Source organism: Panthera onca, chromosome A1, assembly GCF_046562875.1.
Source record: "Panthera onca isolate mPanOnc1 chromosome A1, mPanOnc1 haplotype 2, whole genome shotgun sequence".
NCBI classification, from domain to species: domain Eukaryota; kingdom Metazoa; phylum Chordata; class Mammalia; order Carnivora; family Felidae; genus Panthera; species Panthera onca.
In genome coordinates, this window is record NC_138339.1 from 13542303 (window position 1) to 13562493 (window position 20191).

The 20191-nt window shown below is 48.7% G+C and overlaps 1 protein-coding gene and 1 long non-coding RNA gene across 6 annotated transcripts in view; one reads left to right on the top strand and one right to left on the bottom strand.

The window, feature by feature from the left end:
* LOC132680695 (uncharacterized) overlaps positions 1-20191 on the top strand; it is a 33196-nt gene that overhangs the window by 10581 nt on the left and 2424 nt on the right. Inside the window, exons 2-4 of one of the 2 annotated variants that reach the window (XR_013554648.2) lie at positions 6405-6515; positions 11638-11827; positions 12943-13189. This is a non-coding gene — a long non-coding RNA (uncharacterized LOC132680695). Of the gene's footprint in view, positions 1-6404; positions 6516-11637; positions 11828-12942; positions 14507-20191 lie in introns of those variants that run through there. The other variant, XR_009610669.3, reaches the window with a different exon arrangement.
* MYO10 (myosin X) overlaps positions 14615-20191 on the bottom strand; it is a 229358-nt gene continuing 223781 nt past the window's right edge. For all 4 annotated transcript variants that reach the window (XM_078444495.2, XM_078444497.2, XM_078444491.2 and 1 more), the window contains 2 exons: positions 17728-17919; positions 14615-16095 (listed from right to left, as the gene is read on the bottom strand). In XM_078444495.2, coding sequence (XP_078300621.2) covers positions 15994-16095; positions 17728-17919 — 294 coding nt within the window. In that variant the 3' untranslated portion in view covers positions 14615-15993. The remainder of the gene's footprint in view (positions 16096-17727; positions 17920-20191) is intronic.

Here is a 20191-nt window from a genome sequence, read left to right on the forward strand (position 1 = left end):
CTCCTCCTAGAGCGTAAATTTTAGAAGACTTGGCAGACCGTGAGCAAATACGCATATGGACATAAAATCCTAGGCTGTGATGTATCATATACGTTGGTATCGTATACTGCTGTATAACAAACCGTCCCCAAACCCGGCGGCCTGAAACAACTTTTATTTGCTCACGATTCCGTGGACTGGCGTTGGGGAGAGATCAGCTGGAAGGGCGTGGCTCAGATCCACATGGTGATGCGGGGTTCACGTGTGCATCCAGCCCAGTTAGCAGGTGCTGGATGGCTGGAGGCTGGGGCTGTCAGCAGATGTGTCTGAGTCATCCCCCGTGTGGCCTCTCCAGCAGGCTGGCTTCAGGCTTCCTCACCTGGCAGCTGGCGGTCCGTGAAGGCATCCCCCAAGGTGCCAGCACGTCGCAAGCTTCTGGTTGGGTCACATTTTCTAACGTCCCAGGGGCCAAGGCAAGTCACATGGCTAAGCCCCGAGTCCGTGTGAGAGGCGACAGCACAAGAGCACGGGGGCCATGAACATGATGTAACACAGGTTAAGTGCTGTGCAGAAAAACAGGACAGAGTGAAAAGGGGAAGTGCTTTGGAAGAGACGGGGTGGGGGGCGGGTGAGAGAAGTGACTTTTGAGCAGACTTACATGAGGGAAGACAGCCAGTCACATGGAGTTCTAGAGGCAAGAGCGAGTGAGGATCGTGAAGTGAGAACGAGTTTGTGCTCCAGGAACAAGAAGCTAAAATGAGAAGAGCAGTGTGACCGGGGACTAGGGGTGGCAGAGGGAGGGAAGACCAGTGAGTGAGGAGAGGAAGGCAGTGGGGCCTCACGAAGGGCACAGCAGACCATGCACGGTTTAGATTTTGTTCTAAAAGACAGTAGAAAATTAATGAAGGGTGTTGTGCAAAACATGACTTCATTCAATTTTCATCTCTTTTTAACAATTTTTTATGTTTATTTTTGAGAGAGAGAGAGAGAGAGCATGAGCAGGGGAGGGGGCAGAGAGAGAGGGAGATACAGAATCCAAAGCAGGCTCCAGGCTCCGAGCTGTCAGCACAGGGCCCGACAAGGGCCTTGAACCCACAAACTGAGAGATCATGACCTGAGCCGAAGTCAGATGCTTAACCGACTAAGCCACCCAGCCACCCCTCATCTTTCTTTTTAAAGTTTATTTATTTTGAGGGGCACCCTGGGTGGCTCAGTTGATTAGGCATCTGACTTCGGCTCAGGTCATGATCTCACGGTTCATGGGTTTGAGCCCCACGTTGGGCCCTGTACTGACAGCTCAGAGCCTGGAGCCTGCTTCAGATTCTGTGTCTCCTTCTCTCTCTGTTCTTCCCCCACTTGTGCTCTGTCTCTCTCTGTATCTCAAAAATAAGTAAAAATATTTAAAAATTTTAAAAAAATAAAGTTTATTTATTTTGAGAAAGAGTATATGACCACATGCGAGCAGGTGAGGGACAGACAGAGAGCGAGTGACAGAGAGAGAGAGAGAGAGAGAGAGAGAGAGAGAGAGAGAGAATCCCAAGCAGGCTCCACACTCAGCACTAAGCCCAAGGTGGGGCCCGATCTCAGGAATTGTGTGAGATCATGACCTGAGCTAAAATCAAGAGTGGGGCACTCGACCGACTGAGCCACCCAAGAGCCCCTCAATTTCCAGCTTGAAAAGATTGTCCTGGTCATTGATGAGGAGACAAGCAGGAAGCAAGATCAGTCAGCGATTACCGGACTAGTCAGAGAGATTGGTAGCGGTGGATATGGTGAGAAATGATTGGATTTGGAACTCATCTGGGACACACAGCCAACAGGAATTGCTAATGCATCCAAAGTAAGATGTTAGGGACAGAGAGGAATTACAAATGACATCTAACCCCTGTAGACATAGGGAAGCTGGGGGAGAGTAAATTCTCTCTTGGGAGAGGAATTCCTTCTTGGACATACTATACTTCATATGCCTAATATGGGTCCAAGTGCAGACAAACAGGAAACTGGATATAAAAACTGTGAGCTCAGGGAACAGAAAGTCAACATCTAAATGACACAAAAGCCCCAGGAATCCATGGGATAAATTGGAAGATGTGGTAGAAGGTACGGTGTTTTCTGCTTCTTCGGTTTTCATAATTAAGTAGGAAGTTGGGGGATGGGAGGAATAGTGACATGAAGTTTAAAAAGAGAGGAATTTTGAGATAGTGGCCTTGGGACCCAGGAAACCATGGGAGTCCCTTCACTAGGGAAGGGTGGGAGGGTGGATGTGATGGGAGGCCTCTGAGAATCATGGTCATAAGCTCAAGGTGAGAGTGTGCTTGGGTGTTTCTCTAGCAACATCCAGCCGCTCACATACAGACTTAGAGAATCGGGTTTACCGTGGATGGGTTTGTTTTTTTTTTTTTTTTTTTAGGCTAAGTGGAGAAGAGGAAGGGATAAGAAAGGAGTTGAGGGTGAACACAATTGAATGATTACAGTGATGGACCAGAGATTCTAATCTGGGGCAGGAGGGAAGTGAAAGCGTTGAAGAAAATGGTGGCTTCATGGCTGGGAGGTCCTGATGAGGTAACATGGTTAGAGAAGTGTACCTAGCAGGGAGTATGCTAAAAAGCAGTGGAAAGGAGTCAGTGGAAGCTAGAATTTAGAGGGGGAGGAGGTCATGAGGTCGAAGGATCAAGAAGTCAGGGCACCGGGTGGATTGTTCACGTGAAAGAAGTCTGCAGAATCATGCTGCAGAGAAAGTCAGCGTGAGCCAGATACTTGGATGAGGAGGGATGGTCTAATAGCATTGCTCTAAAGATCCTGAGGATTACGTCGCGGAAATGAGAGAAATGGTCTGGAAGTACCAAGGGGACAGTTACGGCGTAGTAGGCCCGGCGGTACAGGGCTGGGAACCAGAGTCCTCACCCAAGAAGGCTGCAGGGAACATGCCAAGACTGAGTTAGAGCTAAAAGGTGGAACATTGGAGCACCTGGGTGGCTCAGTCGGTTGAGCAGCCGACTTCGGCTCAGGTCCTGATCTCGCCGTTCATGAGTTCGAGCCCCGCGTCGGGCTCTGTGCCGACAGCTCTAGAGCCTGGAGCCTGCTTCAGAGTCTGTCTCTCAGTCCCTCCCCCCACTCACACTCTGTCTCTCTCTCTCTCTAAAATAAATAAACATTAAAAATATTTTAAAAAATAAAAGGCGGAACATAAAAGAGAGGAGGTGATTATGGGCAGTTTGCGGATGACAGATCACGAGCTGCTGAGAACACAGGGTGCAGCATCGGGAGAGAGGGAGGCACCTGTCGTGTGTGGCGAAAGGGAGGATAAGCTGTTCGGGCTCGCTCCAGGCAGAAGCAAAATCAGGGTCAGCAAAGCTCATGTGGACTTAGCAATTGTTACTCACATGAAGTCAAGTTTTGCTTCTTTGGCCATGTCCTGAACTACTGAAATTGCCAGATAAGCACTCTATGAATAATTTATCATCATAGGTAATGTTTACTAAGCTTTAATTACGTAGCTGTCTTTGAAGAAATCGATCTCATCCTATATATCTTGGGTATCTTCAAAGTTTTACATTCTGACTTCAGTTTATTTGAAATTAATGGAAAAAACCAGGAACCTAAGGAAGAATGAATGTGAAATCATATATAACATGCAATGAGATGAAGCTGTTCTGACCTAGGAACACCACCACACGTGGCACAGTAGCTGCACTTGGGCCTACTACTTGGGCGACTTGGCCATAGTCCACTGGATTTGTTTGGTTTTTGTAGGTTCCACATTTGTGCATTAAAAGGCAACAGGATGGGGGCCTCACCCTGAATCTTCTAGTTCTTTGGTGATGACGCTAATTCCTGCCATTCCCCCTGGGATGCCATAGCACTTTTGAGCCACCATCTTTTTCACGGAGGGGAGTCGTTTCAGAGCATTCTCCCTGACGTCTGCACTGTGGTGGTAGTCTTACCCTAAGGCAAGGAACCGATGTGAGGTGAGGTTGTGCAACGACCAAGCATGTCTAGTTCCGTTATATGTTTGGGGTCTGGGAAAATGACCTCCAGATGGCGCCACGGACCCGCTGTAGCCATTGTAACTTGAATCTGGGCCTGGGATCCACTTATTACCTAGCCCCAATATCCCTGACTCTAACAGAGGCCCGTGAGGATGATTAGTGACTCTAGGTGTTAATGTCTACCAATACCCTGTCAAAGAGTCGTCAAAACGCTTGGGCATTCCTCAGCATTGTTACCCAAGTAGATCCCTTTGGTGAAGGACCGGGAGATCAGACTTGTGTGGTATTGCAGGGGGCTGGGGAGACAGTCTTGCCTTCAACCAATGGGCTTGGGTCCAAAAACTGGCTCAGGCCGGGAAACCAGACAAGAACTTGAGACTTTTAATTGGGATGGTGTCCCCTCAGCTTCCTGGTCATCCATCCTTGACTTTTTTTTTTTTTTTTTTTAATGTTTATTCATTTTGAAAGAGTGTGAGTGCATGTTTGAGCAGGGGTGGGCAACGAGAGAGGGAGAGAGAGAACCCTGCATGGAGCCCAGTGCTGGGCTCAATCACACAACCACATGATCATGACACGAGCAGAAATCAAGAGTCTGACACTTTAACCAGCTGAGCCACCCAGGTGCCCCATCTTTGACTTCTTTTAATCGTACAGATTGAGCAGTCTCTTGTTGGCTACCCATCTGTTTTGCCCTTAGGGATGCAGTAACTAATAGGGTTTTGAGTTAATTCCCTTGGATGTTCCTTTCTGGCTGGGAGAAGAGTTTTTCATAGTTGAGGGAAAGAGTCCTCACGAATATCTCTTGGCCAGAGGGACAGACCGTGGCAAGTGACAGCCGGCTGTCCACCGAAGCTTGTTAATACAATCAGCACGTACACATTCTCCCCTTACGTGATGCAGAGTGTAACTGAAAAGGTAGCTGCCCAGCCTGGAGCTACATTTCCCAGCATCCCTTGCATAGAAGTAATGCCAGGTGATGTCACTTCTAGACTGAGGAGGTTAAAAGGCACGTGTTCTCATCCAGTCAGTTGCTCTCTTTTTGCCAACTTTGTTTGTGGCTAGGGTAACCTCGGAAGATAAATGTTGAAGGAGGCAGAACCCCTGTCAGCTGGCCCCTGAATAGCTATAGGAGCAGAGCCAATACCCTCCTACTATTACATCCTTCTTGGTCCACTATGCAAGCAAGAAATGGTCCTTAGTAGCAGTGGGCACTTGAAATGTAGGTGTTCGCCAAAGCAGCTGGGGTTACCTAATACGTACTATGCTCTCTATACATTCTTTATCAAATCTACCTAGAATAAAATCGTTTCTGTAAGGATGGATTTTTACCAGATTTGAAGGCGTGTCTCTGATGGTCTGGCTAGAGTATAGGTTATGTGACATATGTAAACATCACCGGAGAGGCCCAGGGACGTTTTTCAGAGCTGGGCAGTTATTCACAAGTGAAAATGAAGTATAACTGGGGTGCCTGGGTGGCTCAGTCCGTTGAGCGTCTGACTCTTGATTTCAGCTCAGATCATGATCCCGGGGTCATAGGATCGAGCCCCACAGCGGGCTCTGCTCTGAGCACAGAGCCTGTCTTAAGATTTTCTCTCTCTCTCCCTCTGCCCCTCTCTCCCACTTGCACTCTCTCCTCCCCTCTCTAAAATTAAAAGAAAACAATGAATTATAATAAAGGACAATGCTAATACAATCAGCAAGTACACATTTTCTCTGTCCTAAGCTCCTTGATATAAGCAGTCACGTGGGTCCTTGTAGGCTGTACATCTTACGTACCTCCAGTTCTCTGGCCGTGCTTATCCGGGGCTCTCTGGATGCTCTTGCCACGGATTTAGAGGACACTCCCCTGGAGGGCGTGGGTATCGGTTTCCTATTGCTGCTGTAATAAGTTACCACCGACTCAGTAGTTTAAAGCAGTAGTTTATTTTCTCACAGTTCTGGAGGTCAGAAGTCTGAAATGAGACCCACAGGGCCAAGACTACGGTGTCACCAGGGCTGGCTCCTCCCGAGGGTTCCAAGCAAGAATCCTTTGCATGCCTGTAAGTTGCCTGCGTGGCTCCACTGTGACCCCTTCTCTGCATCGCTACAGCCTGTGACTGCTGTCACCACGTCTCCCACTACTGAGCCTGATCTCCTGCCTCCCTCTTACAAGGACACATGATTGCACTTGGCCCCACGAGGATAATCTCAAAACCCTCAGTGTGATCACATTTGCAAAGTGTCTTCTGCCGTAGAAGGTAACCCTCGCAGGTCCCGGGGATTAGGATGCGGACACCTTCCAGCCTGCCACAGTGTGGGATGTGGCTTCCATGTGGCTTTGTAAGGCACCAGCTGACAAGGAAATGGGAGGGGACTGGCTCCCCACCTAGTGCAATTCAGCCAATGGGAAACAGGAGACAGGACCAACTCAGGAAATGTCTTTTGTTCCTTCTCCAGGACGGCTGCTCCGAGGCAGGAGTTTCCTATACAACCTGTGCAGACACATCCCACGTGGCCCCGGTCTTGCTGAGCAACTGTCGGGTCTCCTGGTGGGCCGAGGGGAAGCAGGTGCGAGCACGGCAGGGCAGTGCTTTGCATGGCTTCCCATCCTTCTCTGCCTCGCTCCCTTACCCTCGCTGCCCCGGCTGCACTTCCCAAAGCACTAGCACTTGACCTCTGTTCTCCGGGGCGGGGGGGGGGGGGGGGGGGGGAGTCTCAGCCAGGGAGGCCCCCACATTGAAAGTTACCATTTCCTCTTTCGTTTAAGAACCAATTCCTGAGCATCTAGCGTGTTCAGACCTGGTCCTGGTTAAGAGTGACGATAACAAACCCAAGAAGATTTCTGCTCTTCTAGAGATGACCTTCTAATTGCGGAAGACTTACCATAAGCAATTAAGTAAGAAAATGCTATTTCGTGGCAAGTGCTCTGTTCGGCACGGTGATACAGTAAAGGCTCTTCTATATTTGGTGGTGAGGAAAAGCCTTTCTGGAGAGGTGACATTTAAGCTGAGGCCTGAACGGCAAAGAGTCACAGGTGCAGAATCAGGGGAAGGAGAAGTGGGCTGAGTGGCCATGTGACATCACGTGGGGACCCAGTCTTGCCTTCAACCAATTTGGAACCGATGTGCTTCTCACACGGATGGTTCTAGGTGGCACGGTCTGGTTGAACAGCAGCAGAACTTTACTTTTAAAAAATTCATGATTCTACCGAGCAGCGGAAGGCCAGATGGTTTAAAATGCAAAATAAACACTTGAAGCGGGAGCTTTCTGCTCGCCCGTAAATGGGACTTTCTCTTTGTCGTGAAGGGATGTGTTTTATTTTAGAAGTAAGTAAGATTTCCTCCTGCTGTGTTTTCAGCTCAACCTCATTTCAGAGGAAGGGCCGTGAAACCAGAAGTTCTGAGTCTCTAGCTCCCTCACGTGTATCAGACAGAAATTGGGTTATAAGCCCATTTCCTTCTGTCTCCAGCGTGGTTTTGTTTTTATGATTAGCTGGTATTTGTGTCACAGTGCTTTCTGCTTTGCCTCATTCAAATGCTTCTGCAAGATCAATTTACATCGTAACTCCGAGCATGGCCTAAAGGAGATGTGGGCTTCGTAACCAGAGGACACAACATCTCTTCAGATTTTCTCTTCGATAGTAAATGTGTTTAATAACACTGTAAAATGCATTATGAAAAAAAGAAAAGTTATAAATGGTTGCTGCTGCCGTAGAGAAATGCAGTTGGGTTTTAAAGGAATTTTGATGTTTTATCTAGTGACCTTGCTACATTCATCAACTCTAATAGAAAATCCAACACGATCGGTTGATAAACTAGGTGTTTCATCACGTCAGCTGTAAATAGTGACACTTAAATCTCACCCATTCCTCATACGTTTATCCCTCTTTTTGGCTTACTGGCATGGCTAGAACTTTCTCAGCGGGGGTGGGGGAGGGGGGCGGCACTTATCTGTCCCCCCTGCGTCAGCTGAGTGGCCTTGCAGGCCGGGGGCTGGAGTCATCTGCAGGCCCAGCATTTGCATGTCAGGCGGTTGCTGTTGGGAAGATGTGCCCCTTTGGCTCCAAAAGCACGTGTCCCGTGTCCCGAGAGCCTAGCAGATGTCATAGTGCCCCCCCCCCGCCCCCGCCCTGTTTGACCTTAGCTTTGGGTGTCATGTGGGAGCCCTCCTGTCACACTCTGTCGGGAGAGGAGAATTAGACCCCACCTTTTGATGGGAGGATCGTCAAAGAATTTGTGGGTGTGTCTAAAGACTGCACGGTGGGTTCTCCGGCCCAAATTATTTACATTTCTCCTTCACATGTTTCTGGGCACGTGATGCCAATCCCATGACTGGGGCTCAGCTCCACTGACTGGGAATCATTCTCCATGGGTTCTTGGATATACCCTGAGTCATCCTTCTTTTTTTTCCATCAGTGCCACAGACTTCTATGCCTCCCGGTTTCCCCTGTGGGAATGACGGTCTCCATGGCAGTTATGGCTGCCCCACGACTGTCCATGGGGGACAGAAAACTTGCCTCCGTAGCACACAGCTCTTCCAGTCCGTGTTAACCAGCTGCACTTGAGAAACTACACCCAACGAGCCTCGTTCACCCTGGACCTTGACTGACGTGACAAAATCTTGGGCTTGAGGCCCGAACCCTGGATGCCTTAATAAGCAAGGCTTTGATGGGTCTGGAGAGGGAGGGAGTGTATTTTGCGTAGAGCTAGTGGCTGGAATAATCTGCAGACGCACCCACGTGTTGAGGTTAAGACAGACCAGTTGGGGGACAGTCCCTGTGGGGCTTGTCTGTCTCTCTGTGGCCTCCTTACATAGGCGTGTTTAGCACAGAATCTTCAGGTTGGTGAGATTTCTTTCATGTCTGCCTTGTCCTCCTCAGGTGTAGGTCGCCCTGGCCTCACAAGCTATACGGTATCTGTTCTACCACATTCTATCAGAAGTGGAGTGACTGTGGCTGGCCAATACTCACGGGGGTTACAGTTCACCTTTTTTATGGGAGGGGTTATCAGGAAGTTGCAATGGTTTTTTAATTTTTCTAATGTTTATTTTGAGACAGAAAGAGTGTGAGTGAGGGAGGGGCCGAGAGACGGAGAGAGAGGGAATCCCAAGCAGGCTCCGCACGGTCAGCCTGACGTGGGCTACATCTCATGAATCCATGACCTGAGCCGAAACCAAGAGTTAGATGCTCAACCAACTGAATCATGCAGGTGACCCAAGAAGCTGCAAGGTGTATTATTTTGTTGTTGTTTTTGTTGTTTTAAGGTTATTTATTTTGAGAGGAGGGTGGGTGGAGAGAGGGAGAGGGAGAGAATCCCAAACAGGCTCCACACGGTCAGTGCAGAGCCCAGGGTGGGGCTTTATCCCACAAACCGGGAGATCGTGACCTGAACTGAAACCAAGAGTTGGACACTCATCTAAATGAGCCACCCGGGCGCCCCAAGAAGTTGCAACATTTTTTAAAACTACCACACACGCTAAATTGCAAGGGAGGCTGGGGAATGGATTCTGTAGCTTAGCATTGACCGCAAGCTACGATTTAAGGCAATTCTATTATAAAAGGTCAAAGAAGAAAAAGGACAAATGGTCAAAGGGCAGATCCCCAGGGGATGGTTAGCAGTCTCCGCCCCAGGCAGCTTTGCAAGAGATTAAAATCAAAGCCAGGTTGTCACAGCCGAAGAGATTATGAGCAGGGCGGAAGGTCATTTCAGGCAAGAGAAGAATCTGTGTGGACGGATACCTGGAAAAAGGACTGAGGGGGTCACGTGTGTCTGTCTACATCAGGGGAAGCTGGTGATGGCACAGTGGTAAACGAGGGGCGTGTCCACGTAAAGAAAAAAAAAAGGATTTGGATTTTCGGGTAGCTTTGTGAGAGAAGCAAGCTTTCAGACAAACTTGGATACGAATGCTCTGTCCCCTGTAGTTTTGTCATTTTTCCGCCAGGTGTGCTTAGATTATAAAAGTGGCCATAATTCTTCAACCTCTTGCGTGACTTTGTAGCAACTTCCATCATGATACGGAGGGGTGCCTGGGTGGCTCAGTCGGTTGGGAGTCCAACTTCGGCTCAGGTCATGATCTCGCAGTTCGCGAGTTCGAGCCGCGCATCGGGCCCTGTGCTGACAGCTCGGAGCCTGGAACCTGCTTCGGATTCTGTGTCTCCCTCTCTCTCTGCCCCTCCCCTGCTCATGCTCTGTCTCTATCTCAAAAATAAGTAAAACATTAAAAAAAAAAAAAAAAAAGATAGGGAGTCTGGTTCCCCACCTCTTGGCTCTGGTCTGGCATTGGCCAGTAGAATGTCGCAGACGTAACAGTGTGCCAGTTTTGAACATAAGCCCCAAGAGGCTCTGCCTATACCTACTCGCTTTCACGAGTACGAGACCTTGCCAAATGCCGAGAATCAGCCAAGGCCAGCTGACTGCGACCGAGAGAGAGATCACGTGGAACAGAGCTCAGCCCTCCCACTGAGGCCCCAGACACATGAGAAGGCCGAGGCAGCATCCACAGAGTTGACCCGGATGCAACCGAACTAAGTCATGAATGAGCCCAGCTCCAACTGATGACCTATAGAATCGCGACCTGAATAAATTGTTGTTTCAGCCATTGAATGCTGGAACGATTTGTTGCACAGCAAAGCTGTTAGAGCAAGTTAAAGAACCTGCTTTCTGGATCTCAGGATCCTCAGGGTAAACACGGGTTTGCTGGCACCTCCACCATGGCTACTGGGGGGCCACGATGGGAGGGAGGATGGTACGCGAAGCCTGAAACAGGATGTTCTGAGCAAATGGTACGCTGATGTCATGGATCACATCAGAGAAAGATGGTCCAGGGAAGGACACAATGAGAGTAAAAGGAGGCATTACTTACAAATCCCCATTCTGCTCATTTCTGTCTCCTGGATTTTCCTCGGTCATGTGTTCTACTGGCTTGTGCTCACGTATCACCAATCTGCATTTTTCGGCTCCGCTGTCTTTGAAAACTCCCACCCTCACGCTCGCTTGCTGGGCCCCTTCGATACATTAGCAGGTGGTCCGATTAGAGTCAACTTGTTTCATCTATTTACATTTTACCCCCCAACTTGTCTCCAAGCAAGACAATTTTTCTATTTCCTTTGCAAACCCCACTGAGATAGTGTGTGTGCGTGTGTTTTTTAACCCAAATGAGAATTTAGTAAATATTTAGTAAATTAAAGTCAACTAAATTATGTTGTGGTTGGTGTTGATCATTGGGGTTACCTTATTTCTAATCAGGAGGCCTGTCACATTTGCTCAATGTCAAGTCACCAAGTAAACTTACAGAGAACAAGTTCCCCCAAGCGATCAGAGTTACCAGAATCCCTCATTTTCCTTCCTGGCATGTCTTGAGGGATTGATGAGAATTCTGATTCGGCAACTAGTTCCCACCAGCAATGTCTGGATGCCTAGGGGGAGTCGACCCTGTTTATGTCTCAAGCCACTAATCAACTGTAATCCTGTCCTTACTTGAAAGGGAAAAGAAGTCTCTGGGAAAACTAAAGACAGGAACAAATGATACACTTTGAAAGCCTCTTTAATTTTCCCACAGAAACTTTGCCCCACACAAAGTGCTTAAAGCTTTCTAAGTATCTTTTTACTTGCTTTAGAGGTTTTCCTATGAAGAAGATGCAACTTTCTTATTGAAAAACTGTTGACTGACGTATCGTTTCTGTGGTGTGCAGGACCGAGCTTTCCGAGCCAACCACACGCCCCATCCAGCTCCACATTGTGCCGTCACCTTGGAGCCTGAAACGAGCCATGGTGGGAATGACGGACGCCATGAAAACCGGCCAACACTACAAAGCGGGACTGTTTTCCTCAGGGAGAGCCGGTGGCTAAACATTTGCCAGCACATCGCTGCCTAAGCTCCAGGTACCTGGGAATTACAGCTTTCCTCCTCTTGAGCACAAACACAAAGCTTCACCAGGAAAACATCAGGCACCTTTCTCCCTGCCGGGCAGACTACTCTTTAGTGGGGGAGCCCATAGAATGGGGACAAAATGAAATCATGACCAAGATCTGTGCTGAGTAGGGAAGAGGGTGGCGTGAGACAAGGCGAGAGGCAGGCGGGACAGAGAACACAGCCCTGGAGTAGAGATTCGTATGTTGGTGAGACAAAGTTAGAGCTTTTAGGAGAGGGATGCCTTTGGGTACTTTATAAGGATCCCTCCAGATGTCTGGTCTGTCAACAGCATATATAGGGGGGAGGGTTACTTAGAAATCCCCATTCTGCACCTGAGGTGGTAGAACACAGAGGCCAATGAAGATGCTGTCTGGAGCTAGGATAAGGGAGTTGGAGCACGGCTCCTGACCTTTGCCCTAACAGCCGCCCCACACCATATCCTCCCCCACACCTGCACTTGGGCTGCTTCCAGGGCCTTCCGCCATCCTGCAAGGCCAGCTTAAGACCCAGCACTCCCTCACCTGCAGTCTTCCCTGGCCATCCCGGTCACATCTCTACCTGCTCTGGACAGGCATGACGCTGGATGTCTTGGGCCATGTGAAGGGAGGACAGTGCCGCTCTCCCGGAGAGGCTTTTGTCCGTATGCTGATGGCTCGAGTAGAAACGAGAGACGATGCTGAGCCAGTCTATGCTGATGAGGACGTGCAGGGAGAGAAGGGAAGCAGAGAGCTCGTTCAAAATAGCGGGCAAGAAATGCTTGAAGCAACAACCTCAAAACTGGGGGCTCTAGTCCTTGTATAAAACGTGGAGGCAAAATCCTAATTATAACGGACCATTGTGATAGCGTTCTGTGGTTCTGCAAAATGTTACTATTGGGGAAACCAGGCGGAGGGTATCTGGGTCTCCCTGTATGTGTTAATGCAGCTTCGTCTGCATCTGTACCGCTTCTAACAACACATTAAAACAAAGGAAGCCGCTGACACGTAAAGGCCTATGTGTAGAGACCTGTGTTCTGGCTTTGGTGCTGCTGCTGTGCCTAAGTTGAGGCACTCTGCCTTCCCTTGCCCACTTGCTTCATTTACAGCTGGGGAAGAGGCAGCCTTCTGCGATGCGGGAAGTCACAGTGAGTCCCGAGTGGTGAGCAGGGCAGAAGGCCCTTCTGCCAATTTCCCTGTGGGCTGGAAATGAGAAAACCACCACCCGTGGAGTCTAGCTCATCTTCCTTCTCATCTCGAGGCCACAGGCGCTCAGCATCACCTGCCTTCAGGGGACTTCCCAGTCCCTGTGGAGTGGGAAGCCGCTCTGGACACGAGCAGAGGTGAGATTCAGAGGTAAGAGAAAGGGACATCCGGGGGACTGGTACCCCTCATGCCCCATGTCTGGCCAGGGCAACCAGGTGAGATCCCGGGGTGAGCACTGGTTCTTTGGGTAGATCAGTGGCCAGACAGGCTGCCTCTGTTTCTGCTCCACAGTGAGCAAGGCTGCAAGCAGGCCGAAGGGTCAGATTTCACCATCCGGCACATTATGGGGCTACAAGACCATTTGACATAAACACACATTTCAAGGCCTTCTGGATTTCACTGAATCTTTACTTTCTCTGCCTTCTTGGAGTCCTGCCGCATGTCTAAAAGAGCCGTTAAGAGGTCTACACGTCCATTTAAAGATAATGAAGTTATGAGACGTGCAGCTTAGTGATGCCAAAAGCATGAAAACCAAACCAACAATCAACAGAACTAAAAGGCAACCAACAGAATGGGAGAAGATGTTTGCCAATTATGTATCGGATACAAGGTTAGTATCTGAGATCTACAAAGAACTTCTCAAACTCAACACCCATAAAACAAGTAATCCAGTGAGAAATGGGCAAAAGAGGTGAAAACTTTTCGAAAGACATCCAGATGGCTAACAGACACACGAAGAGATGCTCGACGTCATTCATCATCAAGGAAATACAAATCAAAACCACAATGAGAAACCACCTCACACCTGTCAGAATGGCTAAAATTAACTCAGGAAACAGCAGATATTGGCAAGGATGCAGAGAGAGAGGGAACCCTTTTGCACTGTTGGTGGAAACTCAAACTGGTACAGCCACTCTGAGGTTTCTCAAAAAGTTAAAAATAGAGCTGTCCTATGACCCAGCAATTGCATTTGTAGGTATTTATCCAAAGGATACAAAAACGCTGATCCAAAGGGGCACATGCACCCCAATGTTTATAGCAGCACTATCAACAACAAATTACGGAAAGAGCCTAAATGTCCATTGATTGACGAACAGATAAGGAAGTGGTATGTGTATATATATATACACACACACAATGGAATATTAATGAAAAGGAAATCTTGCTATTTGCAACAACACGGATAGAACTAGAGTGTATTATGCTAAGCAAAATAAGTCAGAAAAATAGGATTCACTCATGAAATTTAAGAAACAGATGAACATGGGGAAGGGAAGGAAAAATAAGATTAAAAACAGGGAGGCAAACCATAAGAGATTCTTAAAATGAGAGAACTGAGGGTTGCTGGAGGGGAGGTAGGTCGGGGATGGGCTAAATGGGTGATGGGCATTAAGGAGGACGCTTGTTGGGATGAGCACTGGGTGATCTATGTAGGTGATAAATTGCTAAATTCTACTCCTAAAACCATTATTATACTATATGTTAACTAGCTTGGGTTTAAATTAAGGAAAAAAAAAAGCAAACCCAAACCCTATAATGTCTTTCGAGTCACCCTGATAAAGAAAACACACTGAGTGATAGCTAATATCTTTTATTGTCAGACTTTCTTTGAGCCAACAGACCATGATTTCGCATAGCTGTCCCGGAGGGATAAGGCAATTTTTTTTTTCTTTCTTTGTGGGTAGACTTAGTTGGCCTAAGTCTTTACAACTCTTCTATATAAAAATAAAAGTCCGAGACCAGATTATTTTTTTTTCTGGTCATAAACACTGATTTATTTACAGGCACCTGGTCAGACTATCATTATAAACTTGGGAGAAGACGTATTATATTAAAGCCTTAGCATTTATACTGTCAGGGTCCTTTACAAGACTCGCTCATGCATTACACCCTTCGGGAACGCGGCATCTTGCCGCCATATCCATCGTGGTATTTGGTAATCTACCCGGAGCGATCCAGACTAACCTTCAAAGAAAACTTTTTCTTAACTTAAATTTTTTTAGGAACTAAAGACTCAAAAAATGACTTCATATCGTTCTAAAAACAGCACTGGAGCCAGCTGTTGAAGAGTGGTTTATAAATACAATTATTTGTATAGGCTGCATATCTGTTTATAATACAGCAGATGCAGAGTGCAGACTTTTGCTACATGTAAAACAGAACGAAGTCAAAAATGTGGTTTTCGAAATACAGCAAAGACAGGAAAACCCAGGATTCTGGTGTGTTAATAAAACCACCTCATAAAGTAACGACTGAAGACTAGAACTCTGAACTATTAAAATATACAGACTGTTTACACCATTGCACATCCTTTTTCCCTTTGCTTTTAATGCTCATGAGACAGTGATTAAAGTGATGAGTTTATGAACACATGGGCGCACAGGCAGGCACACAGACTTAAAAGATGAAACAAACAAAAAGAAGTTAATATATGTCCATGAGGAAGGCTGCCAGCAGCACTCCAACTAAAATATCCTGTCCCCTTGTGCTCCCTCTGTCCCCCCTCCCGACCCCCTCACCTTCCCTCCAAGTAGGGAAATCAGGCTGGGAGGTTAGTGCAGAATTGATAGATGAACACCCCCCACCAAGCTTTGTAAGTCTCCCCCCAAACAGGGGCTGGGGGGGCATTTCCCTTCAGTAGCACAGTTAAGGTCAATTAGTGTTGGTTCCACACGTTAAGGCACTTCTGGCTGCTTTGGTGGCAGCGTGGGGGCTTTTTTCCTCTCTGTCTTAAGGCATGTGTCATCTAAGAGTAGTAAAGCTTTCGAAACTGGGCGGACTGTTAAGGTTGACAGCTTAATACGGGATCGCGGACGTCGACGGGGCGAAAGGACCCTGGGAGACGCCTCCCTCCGACGAGGGGCTTCCGGAAGCGGGGGCAGCTCTGCCCTAGCCGGCCGAGGCCAGAGGGTGGCCCATCCGGACGCTGAAGACACGCCGACTCCCTCCCGCCTTCACCTGGAGCTGCCCTGGCTGCTCACGGAGCGCGACGCGCTGTAGCGTTTCTTCACGATCATGCTGATGTAGGCTTTCATGAGCTTGGCCACATCGACCACCTGCCCAGGGGAAGCAGAAGGGGCACACGGTGAGAGTCTCGGCTGGGACGATGGGCCCCCCACCCCGTCCCCCAGGTTTGGAGGAGGCCGAGAGCTCAGCTGCTTTGACCTGTTCCTGGGCAGTGAGAAGGGAAGTCGTGGCTTCTCCGAATACGGCGTGCACCACCTGGTGGTCCTTCCACACAAAAATGACAATTCTGCGTGGTGTACAATTGTCAGATTTCACACGTTAGGGGAAAAAAAACAAACCCGCCCGAGGACACTAAAGTCTGTGGGTATCGTTAGGGCTGGGATCACTATCCCCACTTAAAATGATGGTAAATGAGGGGCCCCTGGATGGCTCGGTGGTTAAGCGTCTGACTCTTGGTTTCGACTCAGGCCATGATCTCATGGTTCATGAGTTCGAGCCTCACGTCAGGCTCTGCACTGACCGTGTAGAGCCTGCTTGGGAGTGTGTGTGTGTCTCTCTCTCTCTCTCTGACCCTCCCCTGCTCATCCTTGCTCTCTCTCAAAATAAATGTTAATAAAAAAAAAAAAAAAGTGCTGGTAAAGGCCTGAGCCCACAATCCCACAATCCCAGCTGGTGAACACTGTATCGTAGTCAACTCGTCATGCTGCGGCTGCAGAACAGAGAGAGGCTCGACGGGCCTGCGGACAAGTCACAGGTGCCAGCTGCGACCTCGTATTAGCTCCTTCCCGTGATGCAGTCACCACCACCCCCTGGGCCCCGACCCTTCTCAGGCTGGCCTGCATCCCTCTTCAGGCATCCTGACCTCCTTCCATTTCCCTCCTTCCCCCTCCCTTTTAATCCCGTCCAATCCCACCCACGGCAGTTGGTAAAACCACGGTCACTGCATCAGGCACGATCAGACGCCCACAGTGGCTCCCTCTCCTTTCCTGGCGTCGACCAAACCTGGCAGCCGGGCGCCTTGGACCCTCCGGTCAGGGGCCCCGCCTCTTCCGTCTCACTGCCGGCCTCCCGTCGGCCTAGTCTGCCTCCTGCACCGCAGCCCTGGTGTCACTGCTACCTCCCAGCGCCCTGGGCGCCCTCCTGGCCTCCGGTCCTTCACTCTGCACCAGTGGCCAAACCGGAAGCCAGTCACTCATGTCCGTTTTCCACCTTTGCTCGCTAGGAGTCCCCTAAGCAGAGCCCTTCATAAAAGGCTTCTGGATTTATCATGATGCTGATGACTGCATTTTAAGCTTCAGAGCAGATGGCACGCACATTTAAAGGCTCTTTCTTGCGATTCTGTGAGCCAGAATTAGCTCCTGCCAGGGTGGTCGTGCCCCTCGCTCCCTCCAGCTGGCATTCACTGCCGTAATCATCAGCTGATTGGCACGAGGCTCTATTGCCAAACTATATATATTCTGGACATCTACATCATTCCTTTCCCCTTTCCTCTAGGGGTAAGACCCCACCAATAAAACGAAACCAAATTTCTCTGCTGCGAACATAGAAGAAACTGGAGATTCGATTTTGGCCCCCGAGGAACCTGAAGCTGGGGAGGGACCGCCACGCTGTAATTTCATATATTTTACAGCAAAACAAAATTACCCAAAGGCCCCAAGAAACGGGGTGTCATTTTTCTGTGTTGTCAAGGCCACAAACGATTTCCTTGGTTCGCCTCTTACCTCACTGGTTTCAAAGAGCAGTTCCCTCTCGTCAACCACGATCTTGTACGTGTTTGCCAGAGGCGCCCCAAACGAGAGGATGTGCTCGTACTGGAAGGCCTCTAACGGTCTTCCCTCCCCACGCTTGTAGACAGAGACAGCGTCCGCGCTGACGCCCAACCAGAGGTCCTGGGGGAAGCCGCCTTCCTTGCACTGCGGGCAAGAGTCAGATCACAAAGCAATTAGGAGCGGGAGAGAGGGAGCCAAGCCCCGTATGCAGAACACCAGATGCACCCAAGGCGTGTTCACGCCTAGGAGAACCGAATGAGGAGATACGGCATCTCCTTGGCTGTCTTGGTTGATTTCTGACCAGTTGACCCATCCTGTGCATCGGGAAAACTTAATCGGTGAATGCCAACATCGTGCTTCGACTCCACCCATGGACACCATCACTCTCCGCCTCACCGGATTAGCTCTCGGAGGTGGCCCGAGCTCCCCAGCAAACCCACCAGCTTGAGCCTGTCTCCTGTATCTGGCTCTTCCTCCGACCGGTTTTCGGATAATTATTCTTCAAATACAAAATTGAAGATCAGGGGAAAAATTCTCCAAATCACTCTGTGCCTAAGCAGTCCTGGCTCCTTTTGAAAAATAGGGTCTCGACAAGTGGCAGCAGTGACCTCCTGTGAGCACAGCGGTAACAGGAATATCACTGGCTTCGTAACAGGCTTCCCTGCATGGATTGGTGTTGGAAAACAAGAGCCCTAATGTAGGAATGAGAACACAGGGCTGATGGGAACCAATACAAATGGGAGGGATGCGGGGGGGGGGGGGGGGGGGAGTGCTGGGTGGCTCAGACAGTTAAGCATATGACTTCGGCTCAGGTCATGCTCTCATGGTTCATGAGTTCGAGCCCCGTGTCAGGCTCTGTGCTGACAGCTCGGAGCCTGGAGCCTGCTTCGGATTCTGTGTCTCCCTCTCTCTGCCCCTGCCCCGCTCGTGCTGTCTCTCTCCCTCTCTCTCTCAAAAATAAAAATAAAAAATTAAACGAAAAACAAATGGGAGGGATATACATTAGTGACACCAAGAAGAGGTGTTGTACAAAGCATCTGATTTACACCTAAAAACAAACCTAACTGAACCAACCAAACCCAAGACAGAATCCAGTGAAAAGCCATGAAGGGATCTTGGAAAAGATAACCAATATTTACATCTTTATAAAGCCTCATTTAAAAGTCATCAGAGGGGCGCCTGGGTGGCTCAGTCGGTTAAGCGTCCGACTTCAGCTCAGGTCACGATCTCGCGGTCCGTGAGTTCGAGCCCCGCGTCGGGCTCTGGGCTGATGGCTCGGAGCCTGGAGCCTGCTTCCGATTCTGTGTCTCCCTCTCTCTCTGCCCCTCCCCCGTTCATGCTCTGTCTCTATCTGTCTCAAAAATAAACGTTAAAAAAAAAAAAAGTCATCAGATACCAAACATGTGGAAAGAAAAATGAAAGCTCATTTAGACCAGGGGCTGGTAAAGCTACCTGTTAAGGGACAGGGAGTAAATATTTTGGGTTTTGTGGGCCACGTGGTCTCTGTCATAGCTACTCAATACCACCATTTTGGTGTGAAAACAGCCAGAGAAGACAGAGAAAGGAAGGAATATTACTGTGTCCCAATAAAACATTATAAAAGGTGGCGGAAAGGATTTGGCCCATGGACTGCCAAGTCTTGATCTAGACCACTAGTAAGATTTCCTTTCAATAAATGGTCTTTAAAAAAAAAAAAAAAGAGGTATGAGTCAGTATGGGTTAATGCTAATAGCAAAATTCCAATCATGACACAAATTCTTCCCTGCCAACAGATAGTCATGGGGAAAAAAAACAAACGTAAAATCCTAGTTGACCCATGTTGTTAAACATGGGGTTGAACTGTGCGGGTCCGCCAATATGCAGATTTTTTTTTTTAACAGTATGTATTTTCTCTTATGAGTTGCTCAGTAACATTTTTCTCTAGCTGCGTTGTACGAATACAGTATGTAATACATGTAACATGCAAAATACGTGTTAACTGTTCATGTTCTTGGTAAAGTTTTCGGTCAACAGCAGGACCATTAGCAGGTATGCTTTTAGAGAGTCAAAAATTATACGCGGATTTTCAACCGCCTGGGGGTCGGCGCCCCAACCCCAATGTCGTTCAAGGGCCGACTGTATCCAAAATTTATAATTCTATGTGCACAATTCTAAAAAAAATTTAAAAAAATTTTAAATACAGATTTTTACCAGTACTTTTTGAGTGGATCTATCTAGAGCTTCCCTCATAAAGAAGAGAGGGGCTCCTGGGTGGCTCAGTTGGTTAAGCGTCTGACTCTTGATTTCGGCTCAGGTCACGATCTCATGGTTTGGGAGAGCGAGCCCGGCACTGGACTCTGCGCTGGCAGCACGGAGCCCGCTTGGGATTCTCTCTCCCCCTCTGCACCTCCCCCCCACGCACCAGTGCTCTCTCTCG